Source organism: Petaurus breviceps, unplaced genomic scaffold (genome assembly GCF_028583685.1).
Source record: "Petaurus breviceps papuanus isolate PSGF00001 unplaced genomic scaffold, PetGlider_PUasm1.0 90925, whole genome shotgun sequence".
Classification (NCBI taxonomy): domain Eukaryota; kingdom Metazoa; phylum Chordata; class Mammalia; order Diprotodontia; family Petauridae; genus Petaurus; species Petaurus breviceps.
The window spans coordinates 37,157,142-37,172,636 of NW_027187380.1; the positions used below are offsets into that span (position 1 = coordinate 37,157,142).

Below are 15,495 nucleotides of genomic sequence, written 5' to 3' on the forward strand. Positions count from 1 at the left end.
GAGAGAGAGAGAGAGAGAGAGAGAGAGAGAGAGAGAGAGAGAGAGAGTGATTTAAGCAGAACCAGGAAAATCATATAGTCATCAAGCATCTTTCACACATTAGTTACAAACTCTTACTCAAGTTCTTTCTTGATCTCCTCAGTTATTAAAACTTTCTCCATTGTGAAATTAATTTTGCTGTATTTTATATATACTTAGCGCTTATTTACTGGAGAAGGAACTGGCAAACTACTCCATTATCCTTGTCAAGAAAGCTCTATGAACAATTGATCCTTGGGTTCATGAAGAGTTGGACATGATTGAACACCTGAATAATAAAAACAGTGCTTATTTACTTGTACAGTCATTGTATGTCTCCAAAAGAATGTGAGTTCCTTTATGAGTCTCACTGTTTCATTTTTATCTTTGTATATCCAGTGCCTAGAAATATTGTTTGTAGGGGATTTATGAATATTTTTTGAAACTGAAACTGCCACTTATCTCTTTTTATAAGATAGTTAGATCCCAGAGGAAAACACTGAACCCTGAATCTTCACATTATGGATCTGTAAATCCTTACAGAATTTTCTTCCTATGGCAAAGAAAATGGCATATATATGCAAACCTATGTGTGTAAGTGTGCGTGTGTGTATATGCGTATGATTCTCTTTGCTATTATTATATGCTCTCCCAACTGACAGTGTTGTTTCTGTCATTTACTTCTTTCATACTATAATTTTATAAAATGAGCTGACTAAAACTCAATCAATCAGTAACCCCTTAATCATTTCCTGCTACCCCCCCCCCCAGAAGATGAATCTCCTCTGTAACATTTGTGCTTAGTGATCACCTAACCTATGCTTGAATACCTTCAGTGACAAAGAATCTACTACCTTAATGAAGACATTACTTCCTTTATGGGATACTCCTAATTATTACAGATGTCTTCTTATAATGAAATATATCTACCTCCCTAGAATTTTGGTCATTGGCCCTAGTTCTACCCTTGCAGGAAGAGAAAATAATCTACTCCTTCTTCTTCTGACAGCATTTCAAAGCTCAAGGGCACAATCTATTTTTCTAATTTTAGTAGTAAACCTAAGCATAAAAATATGTATATATTTCCAATAAACTAACAGATATACTGATATTTATTGAGCACCTCCTGAAGAATATGGGAAAAATTAAACTGCACATATATGTATGTATATATATGTGTGTGTGCATTGATATATACAAATACATATGCACACATATATTATATATAATTATGTATGTTTGCATGTTTATTTATGTATGTACATAAGACTGACCAGCCTATAGGGAATCAGAAAATTAAAAATCTATTTTGGACAATTAGCATAAATAAAGACAAGTATAATATATTATTATAGGTACAGAGGTACCTATATACGTAAAATGTATAAATATGTACATTATTCGATTATCTTGGAACAAATTTAAAACCGATACATTTTTTTCCTCTGACTTTTGTAATTGGACATCTGGTTTATAATCTGATTTGTAATTAGATATCTATGGATATCTGATTTACTGGCTGATTTATTCTTCTAGCCCCAACCGAAGACAGAAGATTTTCACAAGGATGCTATAAATCCTAACGGTATGACATACTTTTTAGTTTGGACTTCCAGCTTACTCTTTTTGGCTTCATGTTGAAAATGTTCTTTCAGTGATAAAATGAAAGGCACCATATATAACAAAATATTGCAGAAGCATTTTTTTGTAGCAACAGAGAACTAAAAACATATATCCATCATCTGGACAATGGCTAAATAAGATGTGATAAATAAATTAAGATATTAACAAAAGAAACAGTGAATTTTATGAGTACACAGTAAGCATAAGAAAACCTATATATGAACAAAGCAGTGATATAAGCAGAACCAGGAAAACCATATGCACAATAACCAGAGCAATGGAAAGAATGATGACAAGACAATCAAACCTAATATTGTGAAAATGTAATGACCAAGCTAGACCCCAAAGAAGAGATTTCACCACCTTTTTTGTAGAAATTAAGGATGACTTAGAACATTGCATATAACATTGGAATTTTTTATGTGTTCACTAGTTTTGTTAAGCAATATATTTTCTGAGTTAAGTTTCCTAGGGGATGTAGACACTTGAGAAATATAAACTATGTAAAAGACAGAAGATAGCTATATAAATTTATTCCTAAAAAAATTAAATAGAACTTCAAAATAACAACAAAAGTGTGCTCATTTTAATCCTAACTTGAACCGATTCCCAGGACTCTGATCTAGGTATAGTGGAAAGTATGCTGTCAGAAGTCCTAGATTCAAATCTTATCTCTGACACTTACTACTGATATAAACTTGGAAAAGTCACTTAAATTTCTTGGGCCCTAGTTTCCTTAATATAAAATTCCTATTAAATGAGGAAATTGGACTAGATGGTCTCTGTGATCCTGTCTCAGCACTGCATCTGTGAACCTGTTAGTTAGCCTCTTTTCTGTATTGGGCAATGCAATCTACTTTCCCTAATCTTAGTTTATTTTCTTGGATATTTCATCCCTTCCTCAAGCTACTGTGTATGAAAATGTAAGTCCTACATTACCATTCTCCTCATGTTTCATCCCTCCTACTCTAACAGTCACAAATTATTTTTCAATTACAGCTCAAAATTATATAGCTGACCAAAGGAGAAAATATAGAAGCAAAAGAAAAAAAGATCTAGAATATACCCATTGTTAGTGGGCATTACAGAAAAAAAAAAAAAAAAACATCCAGCAAAGGAGATGAAGAAGGACTTATCAGACAGGAAGGAGAACTAAGAGAGAGTATCCAGGAGGAAAAGATGACCAGTGGTGTCAAATATAATGAAATTCAAGTAGCAAAAAACTGAGAAAAGACTACTAGATTGATAATTAAGAAAATCACTGGTAACTTGGAATTTTAGTTGAATGAGAAGTCAGAAAATATATTTCAGTGGATTTATAAGGGACTGAGAAGAGGGAAAGTAGAGTCACTGAGTATAGATGACTCTTGCAACAATTTAGCAGGTAAGGGAATGACAGAAAATAAAATGATATCTAGTAGGGATGGCAGTATCAAGTGAAGGATGTTTGCTGATGCAAAAAAAAATGAGTATATGTTTATAGGTATGAAGAAGGCAACAGACAGGGAAAGATTAAAGATGAGAGAGAAACAGAGACAGAGAGGTTGATGATGATGATGATGAAAGAAAGGGCAATCTTCTAGAAAATATGGGAGAGAAAAGGATAAAAGGCATATTTTGGAGTGGGATTTGACCTTGATAAGGAGAAAGATCACCTCTTTATCAGACTGGTTTGCAGGAAAAGATTTTATATATATATATATATATACATACATACACACACATATATTTGTATATATATATACACACACATGTATATATGTATACATACACACATATTTGTATATATACACATATATGTATGTTTATACACAGATATGTGTGTATGTATGGGATTCAAGATGAGGGGAATGGGAAATGTGAAAACTTTTAGTGATGCGCAACTAAAAAGATCGGAAAGTGGCTTAAGAGGCTTGAGAATATACAAGAAGTTTTCAAACAGCTTCTGTGGTAAGTCAGAGTATCAATTAGATATGAGCAGCATAGTTGCCTTGGAGTGGAGAGGGCCCAGTTTGAATTAGGTAACAGATTTATAGCAGACTCAGTTAGCATGGTGTTTGGGTTTCCATAGTTAACTCCAATCTACCCTATAAATACCTCATTATTATATGACCCATTGATATGTGATCTCATAGATTGTTTTTGCCTTCCTCTGTATCCCCAGCACTTAACACAGTGTATTTACATAGTAAGTACCTAATAAATGCTTATTGACTTGACTTATTACCTCAAACTAAATTCAACAGTTCATGAAAAAAAGATGGACAGTAATACAGGGTAAGGATTTGATAAAGCATGATGGTTACAAAGGATTTCAGAGTAGAGGATGGTACGGAGCTGAAATGATTCACTAAAGGGTCTAGCATAGCTAGAGTGGAACACAGAATAAGTAGGATTGAGGAGATGGCCTTTTGAAACCAGGTGAGATGGAGAGGGAGGTAGAAGAAAGGTATTTGTTCTTTGGCAGTCAGGGTTTTAGTACCACTGGGATACAAAGAGTAAAAGGGAGTGGGAGAGGGCTTACAGTTGGGAATGTGTCCAAGGGGAATATCATTAGAGAAGATCTATTTGGGGAGGCAGATGATCAAAAGGTCTTAAGGTTTTTTGTTGTTGGTGTTGTGTTTTTATAAATAGTTGCTTTATAGAAAGGACCAAATCCCAAACTGACTTAGACTACCACACAGAAGAAGCATTCAGAACCAAAATATGTAAAGACAAGCAAACAAAAAAATAACAATACAAAACAATAAAATAGAATGTCCCAGATTGAATTCCCAGCTTCCCCCAAGAAACTCAAGAGTCGGCTTTTCTTCTAGGAGCCAAGTAGAAGCAAGCCTAGCCCAGCAAAGAGAGAAACAGAGCACCCCAGAATTTCATCTGAGTTGAAGTGAGAAACCCAGAAATTCCAACACAGGCTTCTCACTGCTCTCAGAAAGGATTCACAGCTTTGGGATTGGGAGTTTCTTTCCATTGTGTGATAAGGGGTAAATACAGTCACATCTTTCAAAAAAAATGTTTTTCCTCCCCACACCAATGGAGAGGCAGGGGAAACATCATAGATAAGACAAATTTGTGGGAAGATGTTGCTTAGTCCCTTCCAGAGACTAGAGAAAAATATTAAGGAGGGGTGAGAGAGGATCTGGAGGGCTGGAGACTGTCCTGTAGAGTAGACATGAGTACTAGTAAAGGTAACAGTTCAGTCTAAGAGAGCTTAAAAGGTTCTCTTTGAGGTTTGAAGGAGGAGTTGGGGAAGTTTGTCTGAAGTAATGAGATAGAGGTATTAGGCATTAAGTAGATCCAGTATTGAAACTAGAGTTAGAGTTAGGCAAGTGTCCTACTGAAAGGTGGTGATACAGTCCTATATGAGGCAGGTCCAGATCAGATACCAGAATGGATCGAGCTGGCATGTGGAAGCTATCAGTGAGACTCAGCTCCCTCTAGAGGTGGTCTCATGGGAGTCCAGTCTGGTGATGGAGCTCTCAGAGGACAGTGGCACTGAATGGTCTTGCTTGCCCTTAAGGCACATTGAGGAAGCTCTGGTTTTCAGTACAACATTAGAATTGCAATGGGGTGGGGTTCCCACTTGAATCCAATTATGCAAGGTAGGAAAGTTTGTGTTGGAATAGGGGGATTCCACCTGAAGCCAAAAGTCAATAGACAGGTAAGGGAAGAGGATAGTATAGCACCATATATTAAGAAGATGGATTCATGAGAGGAAATCCTGGAATCAGAGAGGAGGAAGTATGGTGGAGAGTACCTGGGGATAGATCAATGAAGGAAGAAACAGAGATATTTTTAGTAGATATCTACAGACTACCTGTATTGCCAAGCAAACACAACTTCCAAGGTTCAGAATACCAGTATAGTAACTCTCTATTTTATTCAGTGACAAATTAAGGCAAAACATTCACAAAACAGAGAAAATCAAAATACAGCATTCACCAAATATGATTCAATAATTTCCAAGCCCTACTCCACTGGGCAGTACATTCATTTAGTCAATCATAAAGTCTCTCTTCTCAAATGGAGATTAAGATTAGTTTCCAATCATAAACAAAGTATATTCATTTGGTCAATCAGAGAGTACACAAAAAAAGTCAAGTTCCCCACCCCTGGATCACAACTGAATTACAAATTACCACCAATTATCTCCAGGCACCTTCTAAAAAGGGGAAGTGGAGAGTACAAAGGCCATCTACCCTTGAGCTACAGCAAAGTTAAGATAATATCACAGCATTTAATACCCAAAGAGAGGTCTTTTCTTCATCTTGACCCAAGGCAAGTTCTCAGCAATCTCATCAATCTCTGTTCCTGGGGAGACAAAGCTTAACAAAGCCACAGTATACATTGCCAGTGTTCTCATCAATTCACTCTCTGCCTGCAGAACAGTCTCAGGACCCCTGAAAATATCAGCAAGACCTTCTTCCAGGATTTCTGTAAACATACGACAAGAAAATCCTTCTTCAGTGCTTCTGAACCAACAGCAAGGTTCCAGAACCTCTGCAACAACAGCACTGTCCTTCACCAGTGGATGAATCTGGCAAAACAACATCAAAACAGACAGACAAAATACCAGCATCACAACCATGTCTTCTCAGTCCTTAGCAGCTCCGAGTGGCAGCTCTCAAAAGTCCTGGGCAACTCCAACTGGCCCTCAGCAATCCTCCAGGATGCTGCTCCCCAAAGTTCTTCTGCCTCTCTCTGCTGGGGCCTTCTCTAAATCCACTGCACCAGCTCCTCCCAGTTCAGCCCTCACTTTTCACATCAACAATTCCATTCCACAAGTGGGATTCACAAACTCTGGCTTTCAACACTCAACCCCCAAACCAGGCCAATACAGGGGATCTTTAAATTTCATTACTATCACATTACCTGAAAAGGAAGGGAAATAAATGGCTTCATAAACATCACTGTCCTGCCACAGAAGCATGATATAGCAGTGATTAAAAACCACAAATTATTTGAATTTAATACCTCTTTTTTTCAGAATTAGAGGGAAATATAAGATAATTTTTTTCAGACCATCTTTCTTTTGCATTGCTGTTCACTCCTTTATAAAAAATACTTGCTGAGAATTCAATATAAATCAGCTTATCTTCACTGGAAGACAATGACCCTAGTAAAAGTATGGACAGCAAATATACAAGTTCTTTTGACAATTGTTTGCTCATATTCTTTGACCATTTTATTTATCATGGAACTGTTCAGTTTTCTTTTATTATCTTATTACTTATCTATGTGTCTTGGATATCAGGGTTTTATAAGGGATACTAAAATATTCAAATGCCCTAAATGTATCTGTGAGCTTACTGGTTTAGGAGTTCTCTCTCTCTCCATATTTGATGTAAATAGTTCCCCCACCCCTATCTTATCCTAGTTACATTGATTTTTTTCTTACATAAGCTTTTCAGTATCATATAATCAAAATCCCAGAGAAGAAACAGTGTCCAGGAGGAAAGGGTGGTCAACACCCTCTGTCAAATGCTTCAAAGAGATCAAGAAGGGTGAGACTAAGAAAAACACATCAGATTTTTCAATTAAAAGATCATTAGTAATTTTAGGATTGCAGTCACAGTTCAGTCATGAGGTCAGAAGCCAGACTTCAAGGGAGTGAGAAGTAAATATAATACCCATAGGGTAAAAGACTCAGATCAAAATTTTATGTGTTTTTCCTCCTAAGTTTTACAGTTACGACTTCAGCAAAGAAGGACCAAAGAACAACTGACTAATCAAGACATAATGCTGTGTGAGTATCTTCTATCATTCATAGCTTACTCTCTATTAATAATTTGCCTCCATTATGAAATTTCTCTTTAATATCTTAGATTGTGAGTATATTCACTGTGAGCAGGGGTAATTTTCAGTGGATTTAGACTTGCAGGATATAGAGAATTGTCTTTGCCTTGAAATAGTGGCCATCAGTTGCTTTTCTGATAAGTACAACCTTTCCAAGTGTCCATTCCCAATATACTTTCTTATAATTCACTGTCTTCTGATTGAAGAGATTTATCACATTTCTAATCTGTAATTGTCAAGTATTTCCTCTTTTGACTAGAATCACTTACTTGTACCACCATATCTGGTGCAACATTATTGTAACAAACTGAACATGGGGCAAAGAGATATTAAATAACTATATTCCACAATTATTATTTACCAGAAAAAATGTCCAAGTGAATGAATCTTTTTAACTAGAACAATTTGCAAAGACCATCTACTAAGTTATAAGGTATCTACCTACTTAATTGAAGGGATACTCACATCAATGGAAACAAGAACAATTCAGGATGTTTTTTGTATTTTATTCAATCTGCTTCATTTAAAAGAAAATATTATTTTAAAAATATTCATAAATGACAAGTATTTGAAACTTTTCCACTCACATCAAAATGTCAAATTGTTGATTTACCCAGGTATTTTCCCCCAGCAATAAAAGATGGGGAAAATATAAATCGACAGTTTTCAAACTTTGTCTCTATATTTTTAAATAATTATTGAGGACACTATAAGACTTTTCTTCATGTGGGTTATGTCTGTCAACATTTATCATATTAGAAATTAAACACATAAATTTATATTTATTCATTTAAAAATTACTGTAACAAATTCATTATATGTTAACATAAGTAACAGGTTCATGGGAAAAATTTCTAAAACAAAAAATACTGAGATATAACATTATATTGCATACTTTTGCAAATCTCTCTAAGGTCTGGCTCAATGGAAGGCAGGTGGATTCTTTTATCTGTTCTGTTTTCAATCTGTTATGATATATTGTTTTGGTTAAAGCATTTGAAGAAAATCAGATCTCCCACAGATTTGTAGCTGAGAAAAGGAGGAGTATTTTATAGACGACTAGTATCTTAGTGTTGTTATGTTATGCATTCGTCCTTGTGGGCCCCTTGAAAGAGTCCTGGGGACTTCCTGGCAGAACTTACATCATATGTCAAGAACTGTTGGCCTAGATTCCTAGATGATAAAAGTCATTTAATCCTTAATCCTCAGCATAAGTGTATTTGAATATCCCTGAGAAAACGGACACACAATAACACAAATGTAAATTCTGAGCCCTGTGGTATGACTATCATCATTTATTACTTTGTGGCAGTAAGTTCAATACTTATAGTGCTTACCTCCCGGGGTTGCTGTGAGGATAAAATGAGACAGTATTTGTAAAGCGCTATGTAAATCTTAAAAGTATCATAAAATAGTAGCTAGCTGCTGCTGCTGGTGGTGGTGGTAGTGGTAGTAGTAGTAGTAGTGGTTGGTGGTGGTGGTGGTGCTAATGGCAGTGGCGATGGTGGTGATGGTAGCAGTAGTGGTAATATTCCATTATGTAACTTTACCTGAGCTTATCCTATTACCAGCATTAATATGATTCATGTGTTCTAATGATTTGGATTGTCAGGTAAGTATTCTGCCTGAGGTTCCGATTTTAAACTATGAATTTTATAGGCCTTTTGTTTTTGCTTAAAAATATAACTGTCCTACAAATAAGTACCTGTAGGTACTTATAGAGAGCAAGCTTTCTAAAAGAGCTAAGTATAATTTAATGTTAATTCTTAACTATTATCAGAATCAGGATTTTCAAGCTGGAAGAGACCTCAGCAACAACCAAATCCAACCTACACACAGTTTACCTGACAAGTGGTTACCCAACATTTGCTTGGAGACTTCCAGTGATGGGGAATCCACAACATCCTGAGGCACCCCCTTCCATTTTTGGATAACTTATTTTTAAGGAAGTTTTCCCTTATATCCAACCTAAATTAGCTCTGGTGCTGAACAGAACAAATCTTATCCCTGTTCTATATTGCTGGCCCCTCAAGTAATTGAAGATAGTTAATATATTCCCTCCCCTCCCCAAGTCTTCACTTCTCCAATTTAAACATCCCCTGTTCCTTCCACCTTCACATGATATAAACTTAAGGCTTTTGATCATCCTTATTGTCCTTTCCTGAAAACTCTCAAGTTTATGTATGTCCTTCCTAAAATATAGCTCCCATTATTTAACACAGTACTTCAACTCTTATTTGACCACAATCAAGTACAATGGACTCATCAGCTTCTTTTGCTTTTTTTTTTTTGGAAGGGCAATTGGGGTTAAGTGACTTACTCAAGGTCTCATGGCTAGTTTTTGTGTTAAGTGACTGAGGCTGGATTTGAATTCAGGTCCTCCTGACTCCAGGGCCAGTGCTCTATTCACTGTGCCACCTAGCTGCCCGGAATCATCAGCTTCTTTATTCCTAAAAGCTATACCTTTCAATGTAGCCCAATATCATATTAGTTTTTGGGGTTGAATTATCCTCATTTTGACTCCTACCTCTGGTCTCTTCTCCATAGTGTAATGAGAATGAACTTTTCTAAATCACCCTGAATCCTTCCTTGTAGTCAAATTCCTCCCAGAATTTAGCCATGACTTCAGTTTGGTCTGGAATCAAAAACTGTTTCTGGCTGATGAACCAGTTCTCAAACTTCCTGCTGCTCATTATCATTGATACCCTCACTGTTTAAAGAATAATTTCTATGACTGCCTTCTTTCATAGTCTTTTTCTGAAATAAACTCTACCACTTTGAACTTCCTCCTACATACTAGAAGAAAGGTACAGAGGAAACTAGAGCCAAACAAGATCAAATCAATGGCATTTTGTCCCAATAACAGGGGGAAAGTTCCATTTTGATTGTAAATTTCCAGTTTACTGCTTTTTCTATCAGGTATTTCCAGCAGCTAGATGGTATTGCTTATAGGTTAAATAAAAAGAATGTTGATATCGTGGGAAAAGCACTGGCTTATTAATCAAGGGGACTAAGCTTGAGTCCCAGCTCTGATAGTAATGAGCTCCGCAACCTTAAGGTAGTCACTTAAACTCACTGGGCCTCAGTTTCTTCATTTGTCTAAGGTCTGTAATGAAACATAGACTGGTTTCATTAGAGTCCTCAGACAAAAAATTCAGAAAGGGCCTCCATCCCACCCAACAGTCAAAAACTATGGGAATCTTTACACCTGTGTTGAGAAGTAAAAAGATCAATCTTGTGTTTCACCTATTCTTTCCCCTGCCAACCCTTCTGTGGAGAGGTTAATGAGCAGCAAAAGGTCCAAAAGAAACAAGAAGGGAAATCAAGGATCTGAAGTTCAGGTGAATAATGCTTCACATGGGATAAAAGTCTTTCCAAGTCAACTATTATGGGTTCCTCTCCTGAATCCCACTGTTGCCTATATAATACAATTTGTTTAGCTATGAATCCAGAAGAGTAGGATAGAATTTAATTTACAATCTGTGATGATGCTCTGGGTCATCCACAAGCTGGATGTAAGTGGTATTCATTTTTAAAAAATTTAAAATATGGCTACATCTTTACTTTGATCACTAATCTGAACCATAAAGCCAGACATCACTGAATTAAGATACCACCTTAATGCTGGAGAGGCAAGTCAGCAGGTAGAAGAGGTAGACTATAGGGTCTTTTGCCCCATCCAAGTGATCCATAATCCTAAGAGACTTAAGAGTCACAGATCTCAAGTTGGTCCCATGTAATAAAACCTCTTCAACCTAGGAAAGGAAACTGAATTTGGATGAAAATTGGTATTTTTGAAATGTAATTACCTAAGCAATGGGAGAACTTTGGGAAATAAACTTCTTAGGAAAAAAAAAAGATTCTCATCTTGCTTTGTGTTGTCTGAAGAACAAAGGAACAAAAATTAACTTTTTGAAATGCTCATGAAAGATTTGTTTGGGCTTGTTTAAAAATTATAATAATAATTATAAAGGGAGATTATCTCCCTTTAACTTTAAACTAGTTTGCTTTGTACTACTAAAGAAATGTGATTTCCAAATTAATATTTCAATTCAAAATATTAGTATATAATTTAGTTGGAAGATTATGTCCCAAAATTAATGTTTTCATATTTTTGTGACTTTTCAAAAGAAATCATTTGTATCAGGATTTTCATCTTAGTTATATCCCAGAGGTGTATCCTCAGGTAGACCATATGTTATTATATTTGACTAGATACATAGTAAGGACCTAGCAGGCATATACCACTTAAAAATAATTAATTCAGTAATCTAATTCTAGATTATAAAATTTATTTCATAAATTTAGGTGAGTCAGAGTTACTATGCAAAGGTATATGATAAAATATTAAGACTTTTTCTAGTAGGAAAGTGTAAAATTCTAACATACTAATTGAAATAATGCTATACCTAGATTAATGCAAGCAAGACCCAAGTAATAATTTTAGAATGGACCCTTTATTAAAATGCCATGTTGGCTGATCAGGCCACATGGCGAGCTGAGCCTACACCACCCCAGGTAGCAGGTACAGCAATAGCAGTAGCAGCAGCCAGCAACAGCCCCAATCTGGGACAGAACCACAGCTTACAAAGGGGGCCTTACATAAGCAGTGATTGGTCAGTACCAATCAGAGATACCAATTCCCTTGCCAGACCCAGAAGCCTGCCCACTTCTATGCAGGTTAGCTGACTGGGGGAAAGGGCGGAGACCCAGTGGGGGAGGGCAGAGCTGACCCTGCATTCTGTTCACCTCCTTGATGTAGGGGGGTTGGGGAAAACCTGGCACAATATTTCCCACTTCTTTTGTGCCTGTGTCAAACCCTTGACACCCTGGCCAAATCATACAGAACAGTCAGCTTTGTTCCCAAGGGTTGGTAGTGGGGATCCATAACAATTATCAATTTAAAAGTTAATAGGGACTTCCTATAATCAAGGCCATAGTTACAAGGAAGAGAAGGGGGCCACATTTTTCCATTGGTCCTCTAGTTGAATTTCTCCAGGAAAGAAGCTGTCCCAATAGAGGTCAGGTCCAGATTCTTGGGAAAGCTGTCTGCATCATATGAATCCCATTTGTCCCCTAACCTTCTCATCTGTTTTGTTCAACTTTTCATAAATAGACTTGAAAGACAGTTTGAATTAACCTGGTGTTAAAAATGCTATCTTTCTTTTCTCTCAACTAAAGTATCTCTGATTAAACTAAATATCAGGCACCCAAGTACCCCATCATTGCAAGCACCCTATCATTCCCCCCTTAAACAGCTGGGACCCCAAATCATTTGGGTAGATCTGTCTCTGTTTCATATGGGGCCATAGAGTGAATCAATTTCTTAAATGTCAAATTAACAATATATACCTTTTTGATCATATAATCATACATTTCTGAGTTCTAATACCCTTGGCCTTCAAAAATGAAATATCATTCACCAATTTACATATATATATATATATATACAGTTCTCCATTCATGCTCACATTTCAGATCAGTTAAAAATATGCTGAGCTAATTATTAATTCAAATTTAATAATCACCCAATTTCAGCATTTCTAAAATAATAAAATAAACCTTCAAATATGGGAATTTCCCAAAATTAATTTGATGTAAAAATGCTCCTAATATAAATTTCCCAACATATTGTATATTCACATACATCCAAGTCAACACATACATTTATATCCTTAGATGACTCAACAGCTTCAGAATAGTAATAAGAAAATTGTTTTTAACATCAGAGTTCATAATTTTTCCAAATTACATAATTTAGAAATGTACAATGTCCAAAACGTTATCTATTTAAAACATGCTTCTATCCCATTGCTCATGTTAGGTAAATTCATTCCAAACCACTTTACACAGGAAATAAATTATAACTCCATAACTTTAAAACACTGTATGCATTTTCACAATAGCCAAAATTTTAAATGAAATATCAGCATTATCGCCTGTTTGTAACCCAAATATAAGTTTTAAATTAACAAATTTCATAACATAAAAACCCAATACACATGCAATACAAAATTCAGTTTAAAAAAAATAGCTGTAATACTATTCCTACTTCAAACATGTTTCTTGAGTTCACTTAGCTAAACAGACCTTCAGAAACACAATACAATCTCAGAAAGATGGCAACAAAATAACAATGAATATCAAATGACATCAAATGACTTATACAATAATTGACCTTATCAATTCTGGCATGGATTCAAAGTTAGAGATATACCAACATATGCCAGTCATTATATTTTACAATCACTATACAATTCTGATCACAAGTGTTTCACAAATGCTATTAATTTTCCTTTTACAAATTCAAGGAACAAGTCAAGCTGAGATAGCAAAAAAACTTCTTTTTTTAAGCAATCCCAATATCCTATTTCCAATTTCTTAATGATTAATTCTTAGAATTTGGGAAGATATTTTATCTGTTTTTTCTAACTTTCATTATAATTCCAGGCTGACCAGGACTATAAAGAAATTGTAAATTTCCCAAATTAAAATTTCAAAATATTACCACAGGGAGAATTTTGGTGGACCTTTGGTGGCAGCTCAGGGTGGGGGTCGGTCAGCCTCACCCTCTGCCTGACCCTGGAGCCAGGCTGGCCAGTCGCGCCCCTCCCCCCCAGCCCCTGCCATGACGAGCCATGTGGCTGCTCCAGCCAGGCTCAATATGGCCAATTAGGAATAGATAGGACACATAGAAAGATAAACAAATTCCAACAGTACCAGTTGGAGGTTGCTTGGAGACTGAGGTACCTCTCTGAGGTACTTCGGTGATGTCTAGCCCTCAAATCTCAACAGAACAGAACAGATTCACCCCTTTTTTGAGGTCCTGAATACACAAAAGGTCAAATGAAGAGGCGGTTTAATTCAGGAGGCAGGTGCAATCTTTCCCTCCTCAAGACCTGGGGCCCTGGAACTTCATCAGGAGCTAGCCCCGCTAGGAATCTGGGAAAACAGATGCCTACCCCCAAGGCTGAGAGCTCTTCCTTTTTGGCAAAATCTCGCTGGCTCCCCAGGCAGTGACCAGGGCTGCTTCCTCCCCACCCCTCCCCTTTTCTTATCTCTTTCTCCAAAGGGGAGATAAGGAGAGAGTTGGAAGTCCAATAGTTTCCCTGACTACTTTTTTGAACACAGAAATTGTTAGTTACAGACAGACCAACAGAAAGGTAAGCACACAAACACAACAGACAGATAACCACTCACCTCCGTAGGCTGACACAGAGATTGGGGTCCAAAGAGCCGAAATGTGATCTGATCAGTGTCAGGGGATGGTCTGGACTTGCTCAGCCTTGAGTTCTCAGCTCTGAGAAAATTTCAGATGCCAGCTGCTCAAGGAAGCCTGCCTACTTCTATGCAGGTGAGCTGACTGGGGGGAAAGGACGGAGACCCTGTGGGGGAAGGCAGAGCTGACCCTGAATTCTGCTCACCTCCTTGAGGTAGGAGGGTGGGGAAAACCAGGCACAACATTATGTACTATGGAAAAGACAGTTGGAAGGAAGCTTAGAGATCATATTACTCAACAATCTCATTTTACAGATGAGGAAACAGAGGCCCAGTGAGGTGAAATAATTTTCTCAAAGTGAAATGGTTTATAAGAAGCAGAGTCAAGATTTGTTTTGTTTTTACTTAAAATCCCACATTTTTTCCACTGAAGCACACCTCCTTTACACAAACATTTTGTTTCCTCCTCTGATTATCCCTTATTGCTTTGTTTGCCTCTGACAGAACTTATCCCTTATTAACTTGTAACCATTATGTCTATATTTTACTTCCCCATTTTGTAAGTTCTTGACAGTAAAGGCAAGAATTGGAGCTGTGCACACAGTAGACACACAACATGATTTTTGAATGAATGAATAATCATTCACAAATAATAAATATTTAAATTTAGTCAGAAAACTCTAGTTCATTTGCTATTGAGCCTCAGTCACACTCCTCTGACAACTACCTAACTGTCTAAAATCAGGGAAATTGCCTGCCTAGAGCCTGTTTGATCCTAGTAGTGATGAGGGACGGATCCCAATAGGTTCAGCAGGAATTCTGATCTTATCTAAGACCAGA

At 36.6% G+C, this 15,495-nt stretch overlaps 1 protein-coding gene across 10 annotated transcripts in view; it reads left to right on the forward strand.

The window, feature by feature from the left end:
- MYOCD (myocardin) overlaps positions 1-15,495 on the forward strand; it is a 168,539-nt gene that overhangs the window by 50,745 nt on the left and 102,299 nt on the right. For 6 of the 10 annotated variants that reach the window (XM_069076812.1, XM_069076809.1, XM_069076806.1 and 3 more), the window contains one exon: positions 7,322-7,387. The exons of 3 other annotated variants lie outside the window; for them this stretch is intronic. Coding sequence is in view for 5 of the 7 variants with exons in the window: in XM_069076806.1 (XP_068932907.1) it covers positions 7,322-7,387 (66 nt within the window). In the remaining 2 variants the exon portion in view is untranslated. Of the gene's footprint in view, positions 1-1,554; positions 1,604-7,321; positions 7,388-15,495 lie in introns of all 10 variants that reach the window. One more of the 10 variants, XM_069076810.1, reaches the window with a different exon arrangement.